General features: G+C 41.9%; 1 protein-coding gene across 1 annotated transcript in view; it reads right to left on the reverse strand.

Moving 5' to 3' along the window:
* Nucleotides 1-1484: 1484 nt before the first annotated feature.
* The window catches only part of megf11 (multiple EGF-like-domains 11), a 49314-nt gene continuing 25613 nt past the window's right edge, over nucleotides 1485-25185 (reverse strand). Inside the window, 20 exon segments of the mRNA XM_029433359.1 lie at nucleotides 1485-2590; nucleotides 2844-3050; nucleotides 3746-3790; nucleotides 5350-5413; nucleotides 5549-5721; nucleotides 6385-6621; nucleotides 6714-6842; nucleotides 7001-7129; nucleotides 7762-7890; nucleotides 8539-8667; nucleotides 10704-10838; nucleotides 12168-12314; nucleotides 15248-15350; nucleotides 15483-15646; nucleotides 16108-16228; nucleotides 20312-20486; nucleotides 20955-21167; nucleotides 23017-23153; nucleotides 24199-24319; nucleotides 24483-24729. Of these exon segments, the coding sequence (XP_029289219.1) occupies nucleotides 2415-2590; nucleotides 2844-3050; nucleotides 3746-3790; nucleotides 5350-5413; nucleotides 5549-5721; nucleotides 6385-6621; nucleotides 6714-6842; nucleotides 7001-7129; nucleotides 7762-7890; nucleotides 8539-8667; nucleotides 10704-10838; nucleotides 12168-12314; nucleotides 15248-15350; nucleotides 15483-15646; nucleotides 16108-16228; nucleotides 20312-20486; nucleotides 20955-21167; nucleotides 23017-23153; nucleotides 24199-24319; nucleotides 24483-24729 (2981 nt within the window). The 3' untranslated portion in view covers nucleotides 1485-2414.

The raw sequence follows: 25185 nt of genomic DNA on the forward strand, positions 1-25185 counted from the left end.
CATTGATATGACAGCAATCGGAAAAAAGTTCCTCGGAGGAAAAACAGTCACGTAAAATATGATCCACTGTCACCACACTGGTCAAAGATGTCATAATGTCCAGCACTAACGAAACGCCTGGGCATCGATTGTCAACATGTTATTGCTTCTACAGAGGGTGAAATGGAATTCACATAGTGAATGATTCAGTTCAATTAATACATAAGTTCATTTGCCTGATACAAAGATAAATTATTTTGGAAATGGACTTTTTACATACAGACTGGTTCCCTTTTGTAAATACTGCACAGGATATTGTGGGTCTTGAATTGGTCAGACGAAACCTTATTTTTAATTTACAATCTGACAGAGAGAGAGAGAAAGAACATTTTAAGTAACTTCAAAAACACACACAAAATGACATTGATCATCTCACAAGAAGATAAATTGTGTGTTATCTACATCAGTGGGTATCCATTATTTGATCATGCTCATCTTTTTTAATTTATTTATTCTAGTGTCACAATGATAAAAATTCACCATCACTAATATAAATGAATAAACAAACCAATTAGCTTTATAAATACAAAACATAAAAGGTCAAAGCAATCCCTTCTTAACACCCAATATTTCAAAAATGTAAACTAAGACATTTGCAAGAAAAAAATGCTTTCACATAGAAAACAACACAATATCTGATCACTTCATCAGGTGGAATCCAAACTTGAGACCTACTGTTTGTGTTTACCTCTTAAAAAACGCCATAATGCTGAAAGGTTCAATGTGTAATTCTGAGCCAGCTGCTCCAAAGAAATAGGGGGCAGTATTTCACCTCTAAACTGGGTCTATACAATCTCTTAATGTTTATATTCTGGCATATTTATTGTATTGTAATGTATTCTTTATATTGTGTATTGCATTTACTCCTGTGTAATGTAGTCATTACATTCAGTCAGTCAGTCAGTCAGTGGGCAAGAATACCAGAAAACTGCTATCTTATAATCTTCTTGTGGGGTCCACCTGTTTACTGAGGCACTAATGTTGACCCCGTGTAACATTACGTTAGTTTGTTTATTGGACTAAATCCAAAGTGTCAGAAACTATAACAGCAGCAACAGGGAGTTTGCAGTTCCCTGGTGCCGCGGCTGAACTCGAGCTAACTGAAGCTACACCGTTTCCCGGGGCTGCCGGCAAAACAGCCTCCTGGCTGCTGAAAGGACAAAGCGAGGGTTCAGGTCATTTTCTTGTTTCTCACACTTTGAATGTAATCCAATAAACAAACGATAAAACAGACACGGACATGGCTGTAATATTTACAATCGAGTCAGGCAGCTATTCTTCTTCTCCCTCTGTACTGAGGGCAGACTGGAGCTACAGTGACTCACTATCGCCTCTAGAGGAACAAGTGGTATTACAAGACTGGACGGAGCGGCACTAGTCAGTTAGCATGCTAATTTCAGTAGATATCTCTGCAACACAACGCATAGATGTCTTTGACATAACGTCAACACTGTTAGCTCTTCACATTCTGTTGATAATGTTAGTTAATTGTTTTTGTTTTAAGTTTACATTCTGGCATATCTTACACATTGAACCTTTAAACACTGATGACCTGATCATATCTCCAGATATGCCGGGTCTTAATCTACACTGCAATTTAAAATAAACTCTTGAGTTACAGACAGGGATCACCTTTGTGAATACAGAACCATTACAATATTTTAATATTTATTCATGCTTAATCAGTTTTGGCCCACTCTCTGCCGGATTTCTGTGTTTCACATTAAGAACAGAGAGTTCTCTACTGATTTGACTGAACTTTTCTAACCCCTCTCTTCATGTCAGCTGTATTGTGATCTGCAGCTTCTGCACACAGTGACACTTCATAAACTCTGATGTCTGTATTGTAGTAAATCTTCACCTGCTTTGAAATGGTCAAGGTTACTATACCTTCCTTCCTGTGGAGAAAATCGCTGTTGTTTAGGGGGCTTTAAAAACACTTGGCTGCCCTTGAATAGTAACCCTACATCATGGGCTGAAAATGAGAGTGAGGATAGCTCTCTCCCTGTAAATAATCTATCCGCCCAATCCATGTACGCTGCCCTTAGCGCTGTTTGGAACCATTATGTTCCACTTCAGGAGGTCCATAAAGAAGCCGGGCAGCAGTTTGAGTGATCAGTTCTATAAGAAAATAAAATGGTTGAATGCTGGTGTGTGGGACATTCTTTCCTCCCCTCCTCCTTCAGGGTCACAGAAAGAGGGTAAGTGAGGGAGCCAAAGAGAGCATGGTCCAGAAGAGCTGTGGCTGTCCCTCCATCTCAACATCTCAGTATCTAATTGAACACACTCGGAGACAGAGGGAGGGCCGTTGGTTGAAAGTTGGCTGAACGTTGCCTGGATGCCAGCTCCCGTGAGCCGCGCGGATGGTGTGCCCTCTACAGCAGGGAACTGGGGCTTTCTGGGGGTGGCGGGGGTGTATGTGTGGGGCTGTGACGCATGGGAAGTATGTCATAGTGGCTGGGGATGTGGCTGCTGCGGGGGAGGTCATAGGGGCTCTGGGAGAAGCCGGTGGCCATTCCATTGGGTCCCTGCAGGACACTCACTGTTGGCTCTGTGATAGTTTAGGAAAGAAGGAAGGGAAAAAGTAGGAGAGGTACATGAGAAACATTGAGGCGGAAGAGTGGCAGGCACAGGCTGAGGAACAGAGGAGAAAGGAGAGGTGCATGCAATAGAGAGGCAGCTCACATTTCCCCTTATCAGGGCTTACACAGTCTGTACAAGCTCACAGCAGGGAACATGACCAGAGAGGATATACGCTGCAGGACCCTGCTGAGCTCCACACACCAGAGCAACAACAGACTCACCAACATCATAGACATTCCTGCTCGCACTGCCCAGGAGGGTGGCAGTGCCGCCAAAGGGCACTTCACGGTGGGAGGGGGACTTCATCTCCACATAGCTGCTCTCTGTGTGCTTGCAAGCCAGCCCTGGTGGGTCTCTAATGGTGGCGTATGGATTCTCACTATTCAGGGAGCAGGAGCTGTTGCTGCACACGGAGCTCTTGATGTAATCTGCAGTAGCCGTGAGACAAGGACACATTCACCATCAATAAAGATAAATGGATTGTCACTGACTTATTTCAGTGGTATTAATGCTAGACTCTGATATTACCACTAAAATTTAAATAGACATCAGAAGAATGGCAATGACAATTGTTGCCATTCTGAAGAAGTTGTACTTCTTTTGTCTCCCGACAGGTGACTAATGGTGGTATATAGTAATCAGAGTACAAAGTGGAGAAAGTGGAAGGCTCATCTCATCCATAACAGTCTCATCAGTCTGATAAGAGACCTCATTAGAGACCGCAGCAAAGCTCCTTCAGACCACTCTCCACACCCCTGGGTCCCTCACATTCACCAGCGACTGCACAGTGTGGGAGACAAAATTACCTATCGGGCACTGAGCCATAGAGAGCAATTATTGTTGGAACAAAACCTCAGCCCACCATGATCTTGTCCAAAGTGCAGAGCGTTTTCACATAAATCATGGAGAATATAAGGATATGGGATTTGGGGTCAGAGAGCCTCTGAGGGGATTAGAAACCAAATGAGGAAATTGATACGAGATGCTGAGCATAAAAGGAATTTGTAATATTGGTGCTGGTGAAGCTGAACAGGATTCTACATGCAGTATGTCTGCCCACCTACCTACCTACACACACACACGCAGCACACAAACACACTGTTAAATATAATTAATGATTTACCTTTTTTGGAGCCCCTCTGTGTCTGTGTCTCCCCCTGTTGAACATCTGTAATAAATGTCAAAACATGAACGTTCAACACCACGAATAAATGCCCTGAATGTATGAGGGTTGACAGGAAATATCTAATTAAAGGTACAATGTACGTCTTTATTGGGACAGACTGTGAGGACTTAATTGAATATTCGCTTGCTTTCACATTCCCCCAAGGCTTACAAGTTTAAACAATAAACTGTGGTCATAATGGGATGTGTGCCAAACGACGACACATCATGAACAGAGGAAAAGCCTGTTTAACGCCACATCAATCTATTACTCCAGTACAGCAGGATGAACATCGAAATCTTTTTTTTTGAGAGGGACTTGTCATTATGATCGATCTGTTGTGTGCTTTAACACAGAATTTAAATGTGCAAATCGAGTTATCAGACTTTTAAGTCAAGCATGACAGAGAATGAATCATAGATATTTAGATTGTTGCATGTCGCGTAGCATTAATGAGCCTGTAATCAGGACACACGCATAGTTCTCATACCAGCAATACATTATTTACAATCTCTTTCAGTTTGCACCACCACAAACCAAGAGAGTACGAACTATGGTGTATATACTTATAATAATATTAATAATAGATAATAATCCCAGTCAACACTTTACTTTCACCCCAACTATTTAGCATTTTCAAACACTGTATAAACATTTAATAAATGGTTTGTGAGACACTTTAATGTAGTTGTAGGACTACTCAAAAATATGTTTTTCATCTTGTTCCTCCTGTTGGATGTTTGAGCTTCACTGTGCAGAATGATCTATGAGCAGAGTTTGACACGTGAAGGCTGTTTTGACATTCATCTGCTGAACGTGGACAGTTTCTCTGTGCTCAATGAAAATCTGATTTTAAATGGATGGGCCTTCAAGCATGATTTGTGACATCACAACTAGTTTGGAAGTCAATCCTGGTCCAATTTGCGACTTATATACAGTATATATTTCCTTTTTTGAAGACATAGTTTGTATTATTACAACTGTGTTTTATTTTATTATCTCTTTATACACCAGTCCTAACTTACTGTAGTGGATGCCCACAGGAGGAGTTATGTATAGTTGTTGACATCTGCTTACAACTACATTTTAATGTTTTTAAATCATTTATTAAATGTTTATGTACTGTTTATGGGTACGGTTTATGGGTATTTGAAGCCGAGATATAAGCTACTATTGAGTCATTTTTCTGTCACGCTTAATTCTCTATAATTCACAGCCCAGGAGTGCAGTATCTGACCCAGTGTAAGCCATCACAGAGAAATATGCCACTGGGGGATGTGAAAGAGGACTAATGAGCTCACAGTGACCCCTATACACCTCCTCACCACAGCTCTCTGTCCAACCTGCATATCTTATCAAAATCAGAGCAAAGGTTATGTCTAACAAGAAACCCTTGGTTCATCTTCATTCACAGCAGCGTAGCTCTGTCCAGGCTGGTGCCTATATGAGGTTTGTACTAACGAGTCATGCGCCTTTGCCCTTGAAGTAAAAATTCTACAAAGTCCAAAAACTAAGGGCAGGCTGTGTGGGTGTTTTATAGTAAGTAAGAGAGGTGAACTAACCAAGGTCATTGAGGTTGCAGTAGGCTCTCCATTCTGAGCCATTTCGACTTTTCAAAGTGCTTGACTGTGAAAGAAAGAGAATAGTTTGGTGTTGCCTTTATACTTCTGTATGTTATTGTATTGTGTTATGTCATATTGTATGTTAAGTTGTATGTGAATGCACATGATAATTGCTATAGTGAAAGTAAAAGAGCCATACTTTGAGGGTCAGAGTGCCATCCAGGTTGCTGGAGATGGTTGAGACAACATTACACTGGGCCACAGTGTGGTAACTGGGGTTGGAGAAGCACTGGCCACTGCTGCCGCTGCTGCTGCCCTGGCTCTGATTGACCTCAGCAGCGCTGGTCCTCATCGCTACAGTACTGCCACACTCTGCAGGTTTAAAGAACAGGATGAGAGGTAAAGATAAATGTCCCTGTTGTGGGACTAATAAACAACTAATACAGGATTTCTGATTTCTGATTCGGGGAGGTTTGAAAACTAAATGTGTGTGTCAATATTTGTGTCTACTATCTCCATATTACTGACATGCATGAAGATTTAGTTAACCATAAAAACATTGTAATCTGCTCAATATTGTTCTCTTATTTAGTCTATAAAATTTAGAAAAGAATGAAAAAAGACCCTCACGGTCCCAGACCCCCGAAGTGATGTCATCAAAATGCTTGTTTTGACAAACCATCACCCAAAATCAAAAAATATTTAGTTTACCATCATACAAGCCAAATAAAAGCAGCAAATGCTTTCATTTGAGAAGCTTAATCTTTGATATTTTGTCTCATTGCAGCTCTATATTTGTCCATTGTAGTATGCATCTTGTTTTGGAGGGGCTTTTCCCCTTTATTATTCAGTAGATCTGAAGATGGACAGGAAAGGGAAAGAGAGAGGGGACAACATTCAACGAAAGTCCACGGGTCAGATTTAAATCCGAGTCACTGCAGCAAACACTAAGACTTAGTAAATGGGCTGTCCACTCTACCAGGTGAGCAACCAAGGCGCCCGAGATCTTTTTGAATAGTCTGTGAAACATCTTACCAGACAGGGAATAGTCTGTGTTGGTGATGTGCATTGCTTGTGTGTAGGACACACTGGGCTGGATCTCATGGCCTTTGTCCCTTTGTCTCTGTCTGTACCACACAAACAGGCTAAGCATGGACATGATTATGAGGAGCAGGAAGATGATGCCCATGACGGCGCCGGCAGACTGGCGCTCCGAGCCTCGTGCTGGGCTAATCTTGGTGTACGGGTTCAGCTCCTCCATCATCAGAGCTGCTACAGAGAAAACACAGAAAGTGGATTGTTTAAACACTGTGTACAGGTCTGTATTTGAGTGGAGAGGCTCGATTATCTCGATCACCTCTCACCTTGATCACAACGAATGCCTTTATATCCAGGGCTGCAGTAGCATGTTCCAGTCACATAGTCACAGGTAGCATTGTTGAGGCACTCACACAGCTGCTGGCAACCATATCCAAATGTACCAGCAGGACACTCTGCATGGGAGAGAGGTGCATTACTACATCCATCAAAATTAAAGCACTTAGAGAGTGGGCGCCAAAGTGTTTATGGAACACACACACACACACACACCCACACACCCAAACACACGATAATTTTTGTTCAGTGCTAAAATGTGTTGGGCCTACTCAACTCTGCTCACAGCTCGTCCCAATGAAGCCTGTTCGGCAAGCACACAGTCCAGTCATGTGGTCACAATCTGCGCCGTTTTGGCAGCGACAGACTTCAGAGCAGTCCCTGCCGTAGAACCCTGAAGGACAGCCTGGGACAGAGATGTATAAAATGTTATGGTGGGAGGGGTAGATAAAACAAAGAGAGGAGGAAGACAATGTAAAGAGTCAAGGTTATATTACAGGGTAACACGGAAAATCAATACTATTCACTGTCTCTCCAGCACACTCAATAAAGGACAATGTGAATGAATGGAAATGAAACATACCCTGCTTCAGCAGAATATCTGATTATGTTGTAAACAGAACATATAGATGGAAATACAGAACAAGACAAAGGGAGATAGTGAGTATCCATGTGAGAAAAAAGCAAAACAGTTCAAATAAAAGTCATTTCCATGCACAAGAGCAGGAGCATGACACCACAAAAAGACCCTTGGGGTGATAGATAATGGGATTCAAATTAGTTGACTGATGTTGATGATGTGCACTAGCCCTGTGTGAATGACTGGAATGTATAATTAGCAAAAATAATGAAGTAACTATTAGCGTTATCTGGATGTTGCTTCATCTAAAAATGTTAAAATTAATTTTAAAAAGTAAATAGAAACCTAACATTATCGAGTTGCCCAAAAACATGTTTCTCACTTGTCATCTGCTGCAGTTCTTTTTGACTGCCAGTAGATGACACTGTGTGTCTACTAACTGGATGGGAGAGACTCACGCTGTGTGCAGTAGAGTCCGGTCCAGCCGGGGCTGCACCTGCACTCCCCATCGTAGGCACTGCACTGGGCTCCGTTGTGACAGTTACACGAGTTGAGACAATCAGGGCCCCAGTGCCCAGAGACACAGGCTGCAGACGCCAGAGACACAGTCAAGCTCATGGTCACACACACACTCTATGTCCTATGCATGCATACAGTAAGCACATAACACATATGTTTGATAAATATTTCACACACTTAACATAGATCCTTGCAGAAAATCCCTCCACAAGCCAATGTGTTAAGGTTAAGGTTCAGGTTGAGGTTAGTATAATGTCTCCCATGGGAGAAAATTATCTTGGAGATAAGGAAATTGCTGCATTTAGACCAGACGAGCAGACGATAAGCAGGCGTATGTGTCAGGTTAAATAACCCAAAGTGAAGCGCTGGTAATGTGACATATATCATCATCCTTTTTTTTGTCTATAAGTAGTTAATGCAATAAAAACCACACATAAATTTCCCATGGCATGACGGCTCAAAGCTCTGCTAATGATCTTTGGCCTACAGCGCTGTAAATCATAGAGCATAATGTATTACAACAATCATTTAAGCAAGCTATCAGTTTTACATCAGCTCGGGCTGAGGGTAGTTCTTGGGATGTGTAGGGTCATGAACATGATTAATGTGTATGAAGGTCAACGTAAGGGAGAAATTAGGAGTGAAGACGGGCAATGAGAATGAAAATCAAAGAAAAATAAGCCAATCAGACACAGGATGAAGGAGAGAAGCCATACCCTGAGAGCAATCCTCTCCTATCCAACCAGGGAAGCACTGGCAGGAGCCATCGATGGGGTTGCAGGTGCCGTTATTGGTACAGAGGCAGATCTCAGCGCAGGCCCTCCCGTACCTGCCGCTCGCACAGACTGCAAAAACACACGCACACAAAAAATAAAATTCACTTCACAAAACCCTGATCTGCATATCATCTCTTATATTGAAAGACTAATAAAATCCATTAACATTATGATCATCAAACTTGGACACATTATTGTGAGCCCATTTATACAAACAAGCTCATTCTGTGAAAGGTTGTGTAAACATATATCCTCTAATGGATGATATTGTTCTATTTGAGTGGACATGAAGTGAAGTGATCTGTTTAAACAAAAGGAGGAGTCAATCACTGCCTCCTGTGGCACAACTGCCCCATTTCCACTCACTGGAGTGAAATGAGTGATGTGCCACATAATTAAAATAGACCATGTACACAGACCACTGTATACATTTTTTATGAAATTAATATTTCAATGCTCTCCGGCACTCTTCAATAAAACATCTAATTTCCAGTGAAACCACCATTGTGTTTTCTTGTTGGCCCGAGAGACAAATTGCACCAAGGTGTATCTAACAATCAGGATCAGGGAGCTGCAGCACCAGCAAATACATCAAAGGTCTCATATAAAGAGAATAGCCCAGCGTTAGAAATATCAGATAAGGTGGCTGGCTGTGAAATAAATGGGTCTGACTCATTTTCATGTGGGGTGATTTTAATGATTACATTTCAACTGGTTTCCCCCTGTTCTTGAGAGCTCTTTCAAGCTCCTTCAAGCAGGTTGTCAGTAGGCCATGAGGTTGGCTTCCTATACTGCTCCTTTTGGGGATTCAAGCCTCAACACACCAGGAGAGCTTCATTAGGCTGGGACTTTGTGTGCTGGACAGCGGACAAGATAGGACGATAAGGGCGTTCGACAAGAGGAGTATGCGCGTGTTGTTGGCCACCTTCGTCCCTCGCGGCCTACCGCATGCTCACCAGTAATTACAGACCAGACAAATTAGATCTCTCATTTTTTCTTTTTCCTCTTCCTTCAGAAAACCTATTAAACTTTTATTTGTAAGAGATTGCTCAAAGCCATGACAGAGAATTCAAAATGTCCTTATTGCCTTTCTTATAAAAGAAATTGGTGAATCGTTAGGAGTAAAATCTACAGTACTTTTATATGTAGGTGTCTTTTCTCAACGCAGTGATGGAGAGCACATTTCCACTGTTGTGGATCCGCTGTTATTAAGTAAAACATTTACGATATCGTCAACACATTATCAGGTAATAACAAATATTCTAGCACTGAATTGTCAAAATGTCTTGTGTTTCAGATGTACGCTAGATGTGCTAGAGAACCTCCCATGATTTCTAAAAGTGCAACATCAAACACATCTGAGGCTGAAATAAGGAACTGCACAGAAGTAAGGATGTTTTGTGTCAACAAGAGCAAGAAGGCAATACACAAAGAAAATGTTTTCCTGGTTGCCTTGGAATTAAATTTACAAGAAGACGTCTGCTCTGCACATGTGTTGTGTCTTTCACTATTCATGAAAAGTAATTTGCATGCAGCTTTCTTTGCAGAATTAGGCAGAGGGACAGCAACATTTACTTGACATATTCTTTGTCTAAAAAAAGTGTGTCTCAGCAATATTCAGGATCCTGTTTAAGGTTTTTTTCTTTTCTTTTTGGTCTGGAGTGCACTGATAATATCCATTATTCAAAGTTTCAAGGCTAAGATGCCAGTGGGAGAGGCAGCAGGTCATCCATTTGATCTTATTAGAGCCACTGAGCACAGAAAGGACTGCAGGAAAATGTACAGGTGTCCTCACAAAATGCTGCGACAGAAGGACTTTATTTGACTTATAAATGAACCTTAAGATATTGTAGGCATCAGCATATTATAACTTTTAACACTGTATCATTTTTCCTATGATGTATAATACAGATAATTATATAAAATGTTTTGTATACGATATATATACAATTTTCTATTTCCTGTCAAGACAAGATGGCAGGTGTTTTTTAGATACAAACTTTACATTACCGTTTTCCAGCAATGACTATAAAGTTCAAAGTTAATACATTTGGCAGTAAGTCAAATAGCAGGAGAAGGTCAAAGGTACAAAGAAGGCTACTTGCCTTGGTTGCACAGTGAACCGGAGAAGCCAGACAGGCACTCACAGTGGCCCGTGACATGATGGCACGGCCCGGTGCTGTGCACACACTGCGGACACGACTGACTGCAGCGATGTCCGTAGAACCCCGGAGAGCAGACTGCAGCCGGCAGAGCGAGGCAGGAGAGGAGAGAGAATCAGTCGACAACATTGGATGGAACAAGAGGTATATAATAATGTAACAGGCCATAATAAGAGTGATCAAGTGAGTACAGAAAAATCAAGGACAAGGAGAAACGGCAAAGGAAGGGAGAAAGCCAGTCAGTGTTTATTGTAATCACTCCCATTTCATCTGCTGCCAGATAATGGAGTAGTAAAATAGTTAAGAGAATCATGAAAGTCCTGATGATCTATAAACACCAGGAAACACACAACTGTGCGTTAATGCAGATTTTATTGAGATAATGTGGATCAGAAAGATATATTCAAAAGGTGGTATAAATGTGATTATACTAACATTTTATACAAAGAGCATTAACTGAGATTGCAATTTATATTAAAAAATATATTTCCATTTCAGTACAGCGGGAGCCTTATAAATCCATGTTATGTTCCTATTTTCATAGCCGGAGATTTGGTTAGAAACCTACTCCAATAATCACCCTTCCCGTCTAAATAAGAAACCTTTCAGGAATTGACAGCCTTGATTGTTGTTTGACAACAATGCAATGTTAAATTTACCCCATTGGTTTTGATTTGATTTAAAGCACCAGGTGGGTTACACCTTTATTGTCTAGAGAAGCATTTAATCCTCCAATTAAAGTTTCAACAGGAAAAACAGCATGACTGCAGTTATGAGGTTTTCACCTGATGAGAACACTATCTGTGTAAACATTGAATTTGGAGGAGTAATAACTTCCTCTCTCTCTCTCACACACACACACACACACACACACACACACACACACACACACACACACACACACACATGCACACACAAAAACACAGGGAGCTTGTTTAAGTCTCTGTCTTACATTCCACTCAAATTGATGTTTACAGGTTTGTGATTGTGAATTTCACTCCCAATCAGTGAGCTCATCACTTGAGAGCAGCCCCAGACAGACCCCATTCAGAAAGCAGGGCTAGCACACCCTCTGATGAGCCTTGGGCGAGGACTCTGAGTCTCCCACTGCGAGTTGGCTGTTGAGTACAGGGCAGAGGGGTGAGGAGTGTGTGTGTGTGTGTTGCTGTAGGGGTAAAGACACTGTGATTAAGTGATAGCAGTGATGAAGGGTTTACACTCAAGCGGTTATGACTGACAACTGAGTGCTTCTCTTCAGCAGGCTCACCCTTCAACAATTCTGCAAAGATCAAAGCAAGGTCAATACAGTGATGGAGTTTGTTACGGTGGCGCTATAAGGCTTGCGCCGGTATTACGTAGAGGTTTTAGATAAAGAGTGGTTGCTTGGAAAAAGAGAAGGAGGCTCACTTCTTTTGCAAGACGTCCCCCTGTATCCAGGTGCGCACACACATGCACCGTCCTCTGGAGAGCAGGATCCTCCGTTCTGACAGGAACAGCTGACTGAACAGTTGGGTCCCCAGAAGCCTTGTGGGCACACATTATCGCAGTGGATTCCTGCAGAAACATTACACAAATATTCAGCGAATAAACAGTCAGAAGGCAAAGACTGGTTGGCTGAAATACTCTAAATAGCCTGCCATCTGTAAAAACACATCATCAAAAGGACAGCATTCACAATGCCTGATCACAGTGGATCTGTGGAGGGGTATTCACGCAGCATGGATCCTCTATTGATTTCAGTCCTGAATGAAGAAGCAGCTGCTTGGAGTATGTGTGTGTTTTCTTTTTTTTTAGTTCAGCCCATCCTCTCCGACTCCGTTTCCCTTCCAAATGTATTTTATTTTTGATCTGACTGGGGCTCCCTGCCAGTGCACTGTGTTGATTAACAAGGTTGGGTCTCCAGAGAAGCCAAGCTTGTCTCCCATTCTCTTTCAGGAGAGCCGGGGTAGTATACAGAGCTGAAGCGAAGTAATCAGGCTACAAGAGCGCAGTCTGGAAGTGCCACTGTGTGTTTGGTGCAGATCCAACCAACTAACGCAAAACGCTGCACCCATACAGTTCTCTCACTGCACACATGAATGCATAGCTGTCAAAGCAGCCCACTTTTTGTCAGGCCTATGCCTTCAAAAGACCAAGGGGCAAAATCACATGTACCGTACACACACGCACACTCATAAAATAAAATATATCGCTGCAAACACTCAGCCACATATGAACACTTAAGAGTTACATATTCACATAGACACACAGGCACACACTCTACTACCTTTCAAGCACCAGCCCCTAGTTTGAAGCCTCATTTGAAGTTTTCTTTGAGTGAGAATATCTAAGAATGGTGCGGCCATTAAAGCAGCATTAGAGCAGTACCTTTGAATTAAACCTGGGCTAAACTCTGGGGACTAATGTTATACAGTAACCAGGGCGCCTTAGGGCTGGAACGGAGGAGTAAAGGAGAGGAAATGTTAGTGCTGATGAGAAGAGGGCATGGTAGAAGTGATTTAGTCGGAGGCCCAGCCATGGACATCAAAAGGAGGGCAAGGCTTGTGCAAGTGTGTTTGAGGTTTTGCTAGGCCAGGCAGAAAAAATAACTGGCTGCCTTTACTGTCAGAAAATGAATGTGGACAGAGCATCACACTTTTCATTCTAATGGTGACAAACATAGGCGGCTTTGGATGCCTAGTGAGGGAGAAGAAGAAAGAGTGAGAGAAGCCAGAACTGAAGCGTCTTCAAAGGAGGCTTTTCACTGAGAAGTGCCAGAGGTCCCACTATCCAATTTGTCTCTCTCTCTCTCAGTGCGTGTAAACACACACTCACATTACCTGCACTATGACATGGAATCTATTTAACATGGACGAGCTTGAAGCCCTTGCATCAAGTGTCCAGTCACAGCGCTCTTTTACATCTTTGTAGGCTGATGTCAGACTTACGACAGTTCAGCAACAACTGTGTGGGTCATAGACATAGACTTACATGCACACATTTCTAGAGTCAAGCCTCTTGACAGTTTACACAAAAGCCACAATAAAACAAAGAGCATGTTGACAGCAAAGTAGGATGCCATACCAACTCTGGGGCTAGCATGCTCAGTGATATGACAGTGTTTACAGAAAAGAAAATAGCTCCAGTGTTTCTGTAAATAGCCATTTTATTCCATCCCTGACTTCAGTCTTGTGACGAAACCCTCATCTTTCTATCTCTAGGTGCTCCTTCCTTCAGAGAGCCCACTGTCAAGCCTCTACGATTCAAGTGTGCATGCATGTGTGTTTGTCCAGCCCAACGGGCTAGATGCTGCCCCCAGTCATGCACCCCGGTGACTCAATTAAGGCTGACAGATGGTCCCGACCTGTGCAGGATTCAGAGCATGAGAGGGTCGTTTTACCGTCTCCGTTCTTGCAGATAATAAAACCCACATTGTTTCCCAGAATAAATGCCCTAAGCTCAAGAGGCTGAATGGAGTGGGCTGCTGAGAGCTCGCAGGCTTGACCTTTACTGCTGAATCTATTCACTCCCTGACTGCACCTCTCCACCCAGGCTCAGAGACCAGGTCCTCGGCTAGCCCCGTGTATTTGACATTCAGATGCAACACTTTTTTGAGCATAATGATCCTCACCCTTGGTGTGACATTCACATCTTCCTACCTCCATCTCTTTCCAAGTAAACAAATGTTGGAAATGACAAGAAACAAAGAGCAGACATGTTCACGTAAAGAATTTGGGTCTAGAGGGCATCAGAGTTCAAACAGGAAACCTATGCATATTACTCTGTTATTTTCGTATTATTAAGGACCTTGCTCTTTGCACACTAGCTCTTTGCACTTTATTTATTTGCACCTTACTTGCATCCGGACTAACCCCACTTATCCATCCACTAGTCTTTCTGTATTGTTGTATTTTATTGTATTTTAATGCTATAACTTTAAAATTTCCCAGAGGATTTATAAAGTGAACTATCTATGTATGACAACTAAGAAAGAGTGAATCCTCCAATGAATAAATATGGCAGTTGGCTCAGTCAGATTTCACAACAACCTAGATCTTTAAATAATGAACAGAGCCAAAAATAAAAAATATCAGAAGCCGTGTTTTAAACTCATGAGAGCACTCTGGGCCAACAATTTGATTCTGTCTCCAAATATTTATCTGGTGAGTCACTTCAGACGTTGTGTATAACCAATAATGCATACCAGCATCCAGTGTGTTATCCAAGGATTTAATTTAGAGCTCCGATCTCAACATTTCTCATTCACATACCCTGCTGGCACAGTGGCAAAACAAAATTCAACATTTAATTAACTAAATACTACTTAGACATTCTGTAAACATATTGTAAAACACAAACCATGAGTGCCCCAGCATATTCTCCTGTTTTGGATAATAACTATGTCTGACTAGCATCTGATGTCTTTGTTTTGATGATGAGGATAAATAATTACAGTTTAGATCTCAGAGGTTATTCCTGTATTTCTGATTTCTACAATCAATACTGACCTGTCCAGCCGGGGTAGCAGCGGCAGTAGCCACTCACTGGATCACAGCCATCAGCATGGCTACAGTCACAGCGCTCACGACACTCCAACCCGTAGGTGCCATCCTGACAATGATACAAACTTGCAGTCATACCTTTAAAACCTCACATATGGGCACAATGAGACACTCCAAGTTGTATGGTGCTTCAAGATTCCAAGTTGCAGCGAGCGCTCAGTTAAAAGAAAGACAGACTTACAGTGCAGGACTCGCCACAGTGCTCTCCCCTCCATCCAGGTGAACATGTACAAGTGCCATCTACAGGGTCACACGCAGCTCCATTGGCACATAAGCATGTCTGATTACAGCCCAGACCCCACGTACCGCTGGAACAGAGGATGGAGCAGTCCACACCCTGCCAGCCTGAGGTTAGAGAGAGCAGAGACACATCGAACTGTTCACATTTATATAAATTTATTTTGGATATAGCCACATTGTATTATGTTGTCATTTTACTAGGGCTGTCGAATCAACGCGTTAATTTCGATTAATTAATCACAGAAAAAATAACGCAATAAAAATATTAACGCAGATTAATCAAGCAGGAGGTCAACAATGTTTTTGAGTTCCAGTGAAATAAGTCAACATGCACTAAATTAATTGGCAGCAATTTCAGCAATTTCCCCTCTACAATTAATTTATTAACTTTCTACTACCTATCTTACATTCTCAAGCACCGAATGCAAGAGGAATCAGACCAAAAGTCTGTAAGTGTTGTTCATCCACGTAAGATATGGCCGTGTATATAATGCAGTCAGTGTAGCATATCTTATAAAGCTCAAGAGTTGCTCTGAACCTTTTACCATGAGTCAATTATACTGTACCTTCCCTGCAGATACAGTAGCCGTCGACGGGAGAGCAGGATGCGTGATTGTGGCAGGAGCAGGTGGACATGCAGCTTGGTCCATATAGACCAGGAGGACACATTGTAGCACAGTCCTCACCCTGAGGTAGAAATAATGTAAAGTCATGAGGCAAAGAATCAGCATGGCAATAAATGCTGACTCTGGCAGACCAAAACTGAGAATAATATAGTCTGAATAGATGCAGACAGAAAGACAGGGAAGGTTCCCTGCACTTCTTCATAGCTTACTGAACTGTTTATTGAGACCAGTCATAATGTATCTGTATACAAAATGAGGAGCAAAGCAACTGTAACACTGAATGGATTTATGATTGTAACTGAAGTTCAAGAGGAAGGATCCCCCAAAGCTATCGCCTTCCAGCTTCCAATTATGCACTCTATATATTCTGACAGCACCTACTCCCAGCCACACTCCATCTTTTGAATGCATACTCCACCCCATCTCTTCACTTCTTTCTCCATCTCTCTCTCTCTCTCTCTTTAGGTTGGTCTCATGGGGGTCTGCACTTCCATCAGCAGATAGATTGGCAGGACTCTAAAGCCAGAAAACCCAGACTCCAACCAGCTACTACCAAATCCAAATTGCATTAGTTCATACAACGGTGTACGGTGTTCATTCAATAGTTACAACCATCTATGTATAAAATAAACTTAAGATGTGGTTATTGCTTTGTTAAAATGCTGCAGCAGGGAGTTGTAGACCCAAGAGGAATTACAGTCCAGGGTGAAATGATGCAGTGCTCAAGACCAGAGATCAATCGTCCATTTTGTCCCTACATGGACACAACTGACAGTGTGTGAGGATCATGTCCATGTGCGCAAATTAGCGACTCCTACTGGTTGGTGGAGGCACCTGGCCAAAAGGGGTTAGGATCAGAGGAGAATATTGTAAATCTCCCCAAAGCGAAGCAGCTGGCCACACCATGAGTATCAGAGAAAGCGCATGGTTGACTACATCCGCCTCAGGCCAACAGTGGGAGTTAGCAGTACTAAGAGAAGCAAAAAACTAACAAATAAACTCCAAGGTGGTGAACTGGGTGGACAGGGGAACAGCAGGATCCTAGAGGCTGCAGCCGACTCTCAATCTACCATCAATAAGCACACTAATGGGAGCTGGGCAGCCATGTCGGCGCAGCTTTTAAGCCCCTTACCATTGCATTAGAGTAAACTATTCTGGTAAAGGACATGGAGTACTCTTTTGCTGTCCTCTGTAGCCTGCTGTCATTAGAATTTCTCTGCTTTGAAAGCTGAGCACAGCCCACCTCCACTAGTCTCGTCCCTCCCTAAGCTGGAGATCACAGCCAGTCTATGGATTCCCACAGCCTCCCTTTCACACCCTGCCTTGAGTGACAGGTGACACAATGATTTAGAGTTCCAATTAGTGGCCCAGAGGAGTCCTGAGTGTCTCTTGCTTTGCTCACCAGAGCACTGGGGGACTGCTGGCTGCTCACTGCGCTCATTATCATTTTGAACTCAGTTTAAACGGGAGGCAGGAGGAGATGTGCCAGTGGACGCCAGGGGCAGAACACACATCTTAAAACATCTCTCCTCCCCGTACACCACATAAAAGCGCCTGTCTGTGAATAAAATTTTTATCAATCGGTTGCAATAACCTTTGTTCTGCTGAAAATGACAGCTTCAAGACTGCTAACAATAGCAGTTCAGTTGCAGTTGTTAAGTGCGGAGAGAAGGTCGACCAGCCAGTGGGGGCTGGAGGAGCGGGAGGGGTTCAACCTGTCTTTAGAGCACAGGCAATTTACTGGTGACTGGACTCATGGATAAAACGTCATGCAGTCACAAATGACCACATGGATTTTGTTGCATCCTTGGCTGCGTCTGATTCCACTTGGGTTCCCCCTCATGGCGCAGAGACCGGTGGTTGGTCTGCTCTCAAGAGGGGAAAGGCAGCTCTCTCATTAGTCGACTGATTCATATTCCTTCTGAGCCGCGAAGGATAGAAGTCTGCATGTGGAGTATCATTATTAATACACGGGCTGTCAGTCCATCGCACGAGAACAGCAGGACCTTACATAACTGCACAGCCAATGGAGGCTACAACCAGACCTGAGCTGCTGAGAGACAGCCAGGTCGTCCTTGGCCAAGGCACTAAATTCATACCTATTAGTATCTTAATGTAATTGGAGAGCACTTTTTCCAGAAAGCCTCTCACTGACACAACATTGATCAGCCTGATACCCATTGAGACTAGATGCAAATGGTACCACTAATTACCAATCAGTCTCACTCCTTAGCAGTCCATCTAACTGCTGGATGAGTGACTGCAGTTTAAAATTCATGCAGCAAGACAGAAAATAAACCTCTGAACCTTTTGATGAGGCTAGAAAGCCCTGAGAGATAGGAAAATGATTTGTTTTCACCACCTACAAAGGCTGACTGGAATCCATTCCTAATGCATTCATATTTCAGACACAACATTATCAACAGAATCTGTAGAAACTGTAGGCATGCTTTAGGGAAAGAATGTTACTGCGAGTACATGCTGCAGATTGCAAGGGACAATGCCTAAATAGGTAACATGTAATCACTTTGTCCCAGTCAAAAAGAGCAAGTCCAATTACTAGAGCTAAATCAAGCGTGTAGGAGCTCAGTCTGCTCCAACACTTTGCTTGGTTTGCTCCCCGTTGGGACTCCAGTACAAAGATGCAGCAGGGAGGCTTAGTCCTATCAGCTGTTTGCTGAGGAAGTGACCTCACCAGAAATCATAGTTTCAACGCCATCATCGATCACATTTTGAAAGCTCCACTGCGTGATAATGATCATGGGCCATGCATGTGACACAAAGTTACACACTTACAGGTAAGTCATAGCTATAACCTTCTAACAAAACGGCAGCAGCTTTTCCATTAGAAAGCTACCACATGTACTCACCCCCTCCTCCCTCCCTCCCCCTGCAACACACACACAAACACACCAATCCTCCATATGATGTGTGTCTGTTCGCATCTGACTGCCTCCTTTTCCATCCAGCTCCTGCCCTCCAGGTCTGTTTAATGGATCTGGCAGCCCTTCCCAGCAGCCGCCAAAGAGAACAGGTGGAGCAAATTAAGACACAGTCTGCGGCCCTGCTCGGTAGCTCAATTCACCACAGTGGCTCGCTGTAAGACACAGGCAATTTCCACTGAAATGTAATGTTGGCAGAAATGTACCCTCTCTGTCTCTGTTGCGCTGTAACTTCAGATTGCAAGACAAGAAACACAATGGGAAAACTGATTGAAGTTACCCAACTAATTTGACAGTTGTAAAAAGGAACAATGTGGCAGCGCAAAAACTGCTCAAATGGAAACGTAGGTAGGTCAAAGATTACATTTTCTCCCGATTGGTCTAGAAATATAGATGTTAGTTTGCTCTCTACTTGTCTCTGTCATGCCACAAATTAAGGTGTATCAACCATTTTTGTAAAATACGCACGACTGATTATTAATGTGGTGCAGTAGAGCACATCCATAATAAGGCAATAATAAAATGTCTCACCTTTCTTCTGCCTGCCTGTGTACAAAAAGTTTCTAAAGTAATACCGGGACCGCTTCCAGACCATTACGGCCACAATGATGCAAACATTTTAATACGGCCACAAATAACATGAAATATAAATCAAAGCAACAACCTTAACAGATGAATAGCTATATAACAGACACTTTAAAATAAATGCATGTTATGAACAATTAACGTAACCAACAACATAATTACAAGTTGTCGCTAAGTAATTACAGCAGTGGTTAAATTAAAATAAAGAAAAGTGGCAATAGGCTGAATCATATTAAATACAATGTCATATTATTAAGCTCCACGGAGTCATATTTTAAGGACTGTTTGTCTAATGTGGTCGTCTGTTGATTTTTCCTCCTTTTTTTGTTGTCAATGTGTTTTAATACATCTTAAGGTTTCCTATTTTTATTTTATTTCTCCTTTCCCTAACTCTTTTTCCTTCAGTGAATATTGGTTATGTGTTGGTTTGTGTCAAATAATTGCGCTTAGGATCTTTCGCATGTTGGCTCTCTCAAAAAGGAGATTTAGATCTAATGATACAAAGTAAAGGTGAAATTAAAACAAAACACAACATCTAAAATAACAATAAAACATTGCCATTATAGTTGTCACTGACCTTCGTACAATTAAAAACTGTGAGAATATAGGAAACTCACCATGAACCCAGGGGCACAAATACAGGTGCCTTTGACAGGATGGCAGTCAGCTCCGTTGGTGCAGCTACAGGGCAGCATGCATCCCTCTCCGTAGTATCCAGGAGTGCAGGTCTCATTACAGTAAAGCCCTGTCCATCCCGCAGAGCAGGTACATTCACCAGAAAGCGGGTGGCAGCTACAACATAATGAGAAAGAAAGATGGGACAAGAACAGGAAAAGTGAGGCAAAGTTTTAGCTCGGAGAGTAGCAACACTTCATTTGTGAGCAGGGTCAAAGTGTGAAGTCTGCGCCAACAGCCATTCATCCATCTATGTGACTACGTGCTTGTTTCAGATAGATGAGGTGTCCGTTTTATCCTTTTTTCTGTAATGACTTCTGCGGTCGGCGCCCAACTCCAGCCGGAATCAGAGCATTAACATTGCATTAACTATGAATGCTGCTGAGAAATTATGAATGAAGCAAAGGTCGCGATTAAAAGCTAACTGGATGACATGGCTGAGAGGTGTCCAGACTACAGAATGAGAGCTGGCTGACGTAAAATTGAGTTGGAGAAGTCTTTATTCATAAAGCGCTACAGGGGGTTTTGCTTCAGGGCTTGGTCAGTGTGAAGCTGTGTGCGGCCTTACGCTAATGTCTCACTTACCTCACGGTGTTGGTGGTATTACAGGGGCAGTACTTGTCACAGATGAGCCCGTAGAGGCCCGGGGGACAGAATCTCTCTTGGCAATTAGGGCCTTTAAACCCTGTTTCACACAGACAGGCTCCATTGATATGGTGACACTTGGCTCCATTTTGACACTCACACCTCTGATTGCACTGCGGACCAAAGGTGCCCACAGGACAGTCATCCTGACACCTGGAGGAAGAAAATATCTTTAATTGGTGCTCTAAAATGTACATTTTAAAACATTTGAGTAAAGAGTGGTAACATGAGATTCAAATGTTAAAGTGCACGTGATACATTGGAACATTAAAGCATTAGAGCTGAAACAATTAGTTGAATATTCAACTAACGACAGAAAATGAATCGAAAGTAAACGTGATAATAAATTAATTGTTTATGGGAAGTTTCACTAATTGTCTTGTTTTAAATATTCATAAAATTAAAATAGTTTGATTTTAGCCTCACATCACCTTGGACTTGAACTATTTTATACACTTAGCAATTAATAAATACAATAACTTTTCAATAGTGAGAATAAGCAATAGTTGCTGGCCTAAAAATAGGTACATATCATTCCAGTACATAATAAATGATTGATGAAAATAATATTCAATATTAGTTGTGGTGTCATTATACCACCACTGCTGTTACTGCTGCACAATCTACTACTTGCATGTTAAATATAACTAAAATGTTTAAATGCAAAATACTAAATATCCCATTTAAGATGGTTAGAGTTTCAAAAACTGTTATTGTTCTAAGATCTACAAAATATGCCTATTGTAAAGAAAAGTTCCGAAGACAAATTGTAATAACTGTAACTGTGAACACTTTCATGACAATGGTGTTGTACAATACAGTGTGTGGGTATTTCAAAATAGTGGCTATTTGATTTAGGAATACAACTTTTCAGCTACTATTGTAATATAGTAAAAACATTATATTATTAATGTCATCATTTATTTATTTAATTTGAAAAACCTCATTAATTTCTTCGAGTTCATGACAGGGAAGCCCTAAAAGCAGCCCCCTGCCGTCCGCAGTCAGGTTCTGCATGAGTTTCACAAGACTTAGTAAACGTCATCAAACAGAGTTGATGAGTTTCTCCACATGAAGAACTACAGTGGATCAGAGTTCACTTAAATATACCGACTTAACTACACAATCCCGTTGGAGTATCAATCTCAAGAGTCTAACAAAGCTATTACAAATAGCTCAATTGCATTACAAAATGGGCGAGTTATGTTCATGTTTGAATTAAAACGGCTTTAGTTTTATCAGGGGACAATGGTATTATTAAACTAGACATAAGAGGGAGGGGGCTAACACAATCTCAGATTATTCCTGGCAGGTTAATTCACCTGCCACTGACAAAATGAATGAGGGCAATTTTGCAAAATAATAAAGGAAAGGAAAGGTCTTGTCGAGGAAGTGTTTCCATCCAAGAGACAATTGCTTTAGCTGAACTAATAAACCCGGCTGCTCTGGGCTGGTCTGGCAGGCATAGGGAACTAAAAAGATCTGTGGATTTCAATGAGACCTTAATATAAGCCCATTACTTATAATTAATGAGCAGAATCCAAACAGCATGTAGCCTATGGTGAGATCAATGGACAGGCTGGGAGAGGAGGAGGATGAAGGCTGAAGACATGAAACCTTGCTGGCAAGCATGAAGTATAAGATTAATTAAACATAAACATTCTTATTAAAAGCTTCCAATCCACCTTCAAATGGACTAATGGGCATTTATAAATGCTTATTTCTCTTGAGCGTGAGATTCTTCTTGCACTTCTTTTCTCTTTCTAAAGAACAGTCAGGTGTGTGCCTCATATGGACATCTACAAAGAGAATAGGTCAATGACTGACTGTTTAAATGTCAGCATGTAATCATCCTTTGCATTGAAAACTAACATCAATAAATGACGCCATTGTCTGACCTATTTTCAAAGTGGGAGTACAAAAGTTTGCACGGAGTACTTCACAAAAAGCTTTTGTGCAAAATAATTTAGCAGTCTGTCTGCCAGAGGTGTCAGCTGCGTACCTGCGTCCACTGAAGCCAGCTGCGCACTGGCACTGCCCCGTGACGTGGTCGCACAGTCCTCCATTACGACAGGAGCAGTCCTTGCTGCAGTTCATGCCGTACTTTCCAAGAGGGCACGGCAGGGCACAAACTGGACCCTTTGAAAAAAGCCAGCACAGAACCATATGAGATACATCCCTTTGTCAGGACTGAAATACCTAAAACTGATGGACAATTTGGAAACACTGTTTATGTTTTCCTATCTGTTTCTGTAATTGTTTCAAGCAATTGATTTAAAAGTGGGGTCGGACACTAGGACGATATAAAGCACGAGACAATAGAAATTACAGAATGTATCACACTGTGTATATCATGGTATCTGTCCCTTTAAAATCTCTGGTTGCTTTAGGTAATTGTGGGCTGTGTTGCACATCAATGAGCAGAAAGGCTCTACAGCAAAATTGGATTAAAAAAAAAAAGTTTGAATAAATGTGATGAAGTACCTCAATTTGTCAGGTACTTAATTCACTAGATTAGCCGAAAACAGACTTTAATATCTGGTTATTTCATATGCAATCAGTTTCTTAAAGAATTTCCATAAAAATATATTATAGTATGATACATGAATACTGCAATATAAAATCATTTATACCATAACAGAAGGTTTTATCTTCCACTTCTGATTTAAAATAATGTAGGCAGTGCTTTTTAAAGCATACAATCATTTTGTAAAGGTTTAGTTTTTGCCGTATTGCCTTCATTCAATAGTTTGACAATAGAGACAGACATGTGGGAGAGTGCAAGCAAGATGTCATGCAACAAAGGAACCCACTGGAACGTTGCCTTAAAACCCTAGGCCACTGGGATGTCCCTAAACTAATACTTTATATTGTTGACTGTGGGTGGCCATGTTCACTGTTCACTTGACATTACTCTGTGGACTGGAGTTTGAGACAACATGCACAACCTCCCCACCAGGCACTCCAATTATTTTTTTCTTGCAGGGAGTACAGAATCCTACATTCTCATTTATAATTGAACATAGCCTATTGATCCCAAGGTCCATGTTCTCAACATGCCAGTCTCTGCTGGAAAGACGACATTAGAGATATTAACGTAACAGAACACCAACAATATTTAACCCTTTTCCTCTCTCTGGCTTTTCTTCCTCATTCTCTTCCCACCTTTACTCGTGTGACCTACCGTCCACCCGGTGGGGCAGGAACAGTCTCCAGTGATGTGGTGGCACGTTCCTCTATTCTGACAGGGGCAGCTCTGCTCACACTGAGCCCCGTGACTAGCGAAGGGGCAGCTCTCTTCACAGCTGTCACCATACAAATCAAAAATCAAATGTCTCAGACACATAACTTGTGTTTTGCCTGCATCAACAAAGAAGGCTCAGAAAAATAACAAACAATGCATTAACATCTATTTTATAAACACCAAAGAGAAAGTTGCAAAGGAATAAATATGTTGCTGGTACTCACGAAACTCCTGAGTACCCCGCTGCACAGATGCAGTCCCCTGTCTCGTGGTTGCAGGTGGCACCATTGAAACAATGGCAGCGTAGTTGGCATGCCTTGCCGTAGTAACCGTACTCACAGAACTCCTCACATCGCCATCCCTGGTACCCATCAGTGCAGACACAGGCACCTGTGATGGGGTTACACTTAGCCCCATTTTGGCACTGGCACGGATTACTGCAATGAGGTCCCCAGTAGTCACTCTCACAGCCTGCAGGCACAGAGAGAAAGTGGCATTAGACAGAGTAAAGCGACAAAACAAAAGAGGAATATTCACCAGCAATTATCCTTGAAAACATCTGAAATCACATAAATGCAAGCAATTGATAAAAAATGACTCCATGTAATAGTTAATCATGAATAGTGATTGTTTCAGGAAATTATACACCACAACAAATTACTCAACCGTGTTCCATAAACTTGACAATCATATTCAGCTTCTGTCTATATTATTAACTTTTGAGTATTTAATATAATATGAAATTCTTTTTAGTCGACAAATCCCACAAAAAGATCGAAACAATGAATTGATCCTATTAATATTGTGTGTGCAGAATACCTCTGTGTTGTTGCCAAAAAAAAATATTAAAAACATATCAATGAGACACACTGCTGCACGGGGAAACATGTTTCTTCATCAACAACAATGTGGGCACTGTAGTTTATC

This window comes from Cottoperca gobio, chromosome 6 (genome assembly GCF_900634415.1).
Source record: "Cottoperca gobio chromosome 6, fCotGob3.1, whole genome shotgun sequence".
Lineage (NCBI taxonomy): Eukaryota > Metazoa > Chordata > Actinopteri > Perciformes > Bovichtidae > Cottoperca > Cottoperca gobio.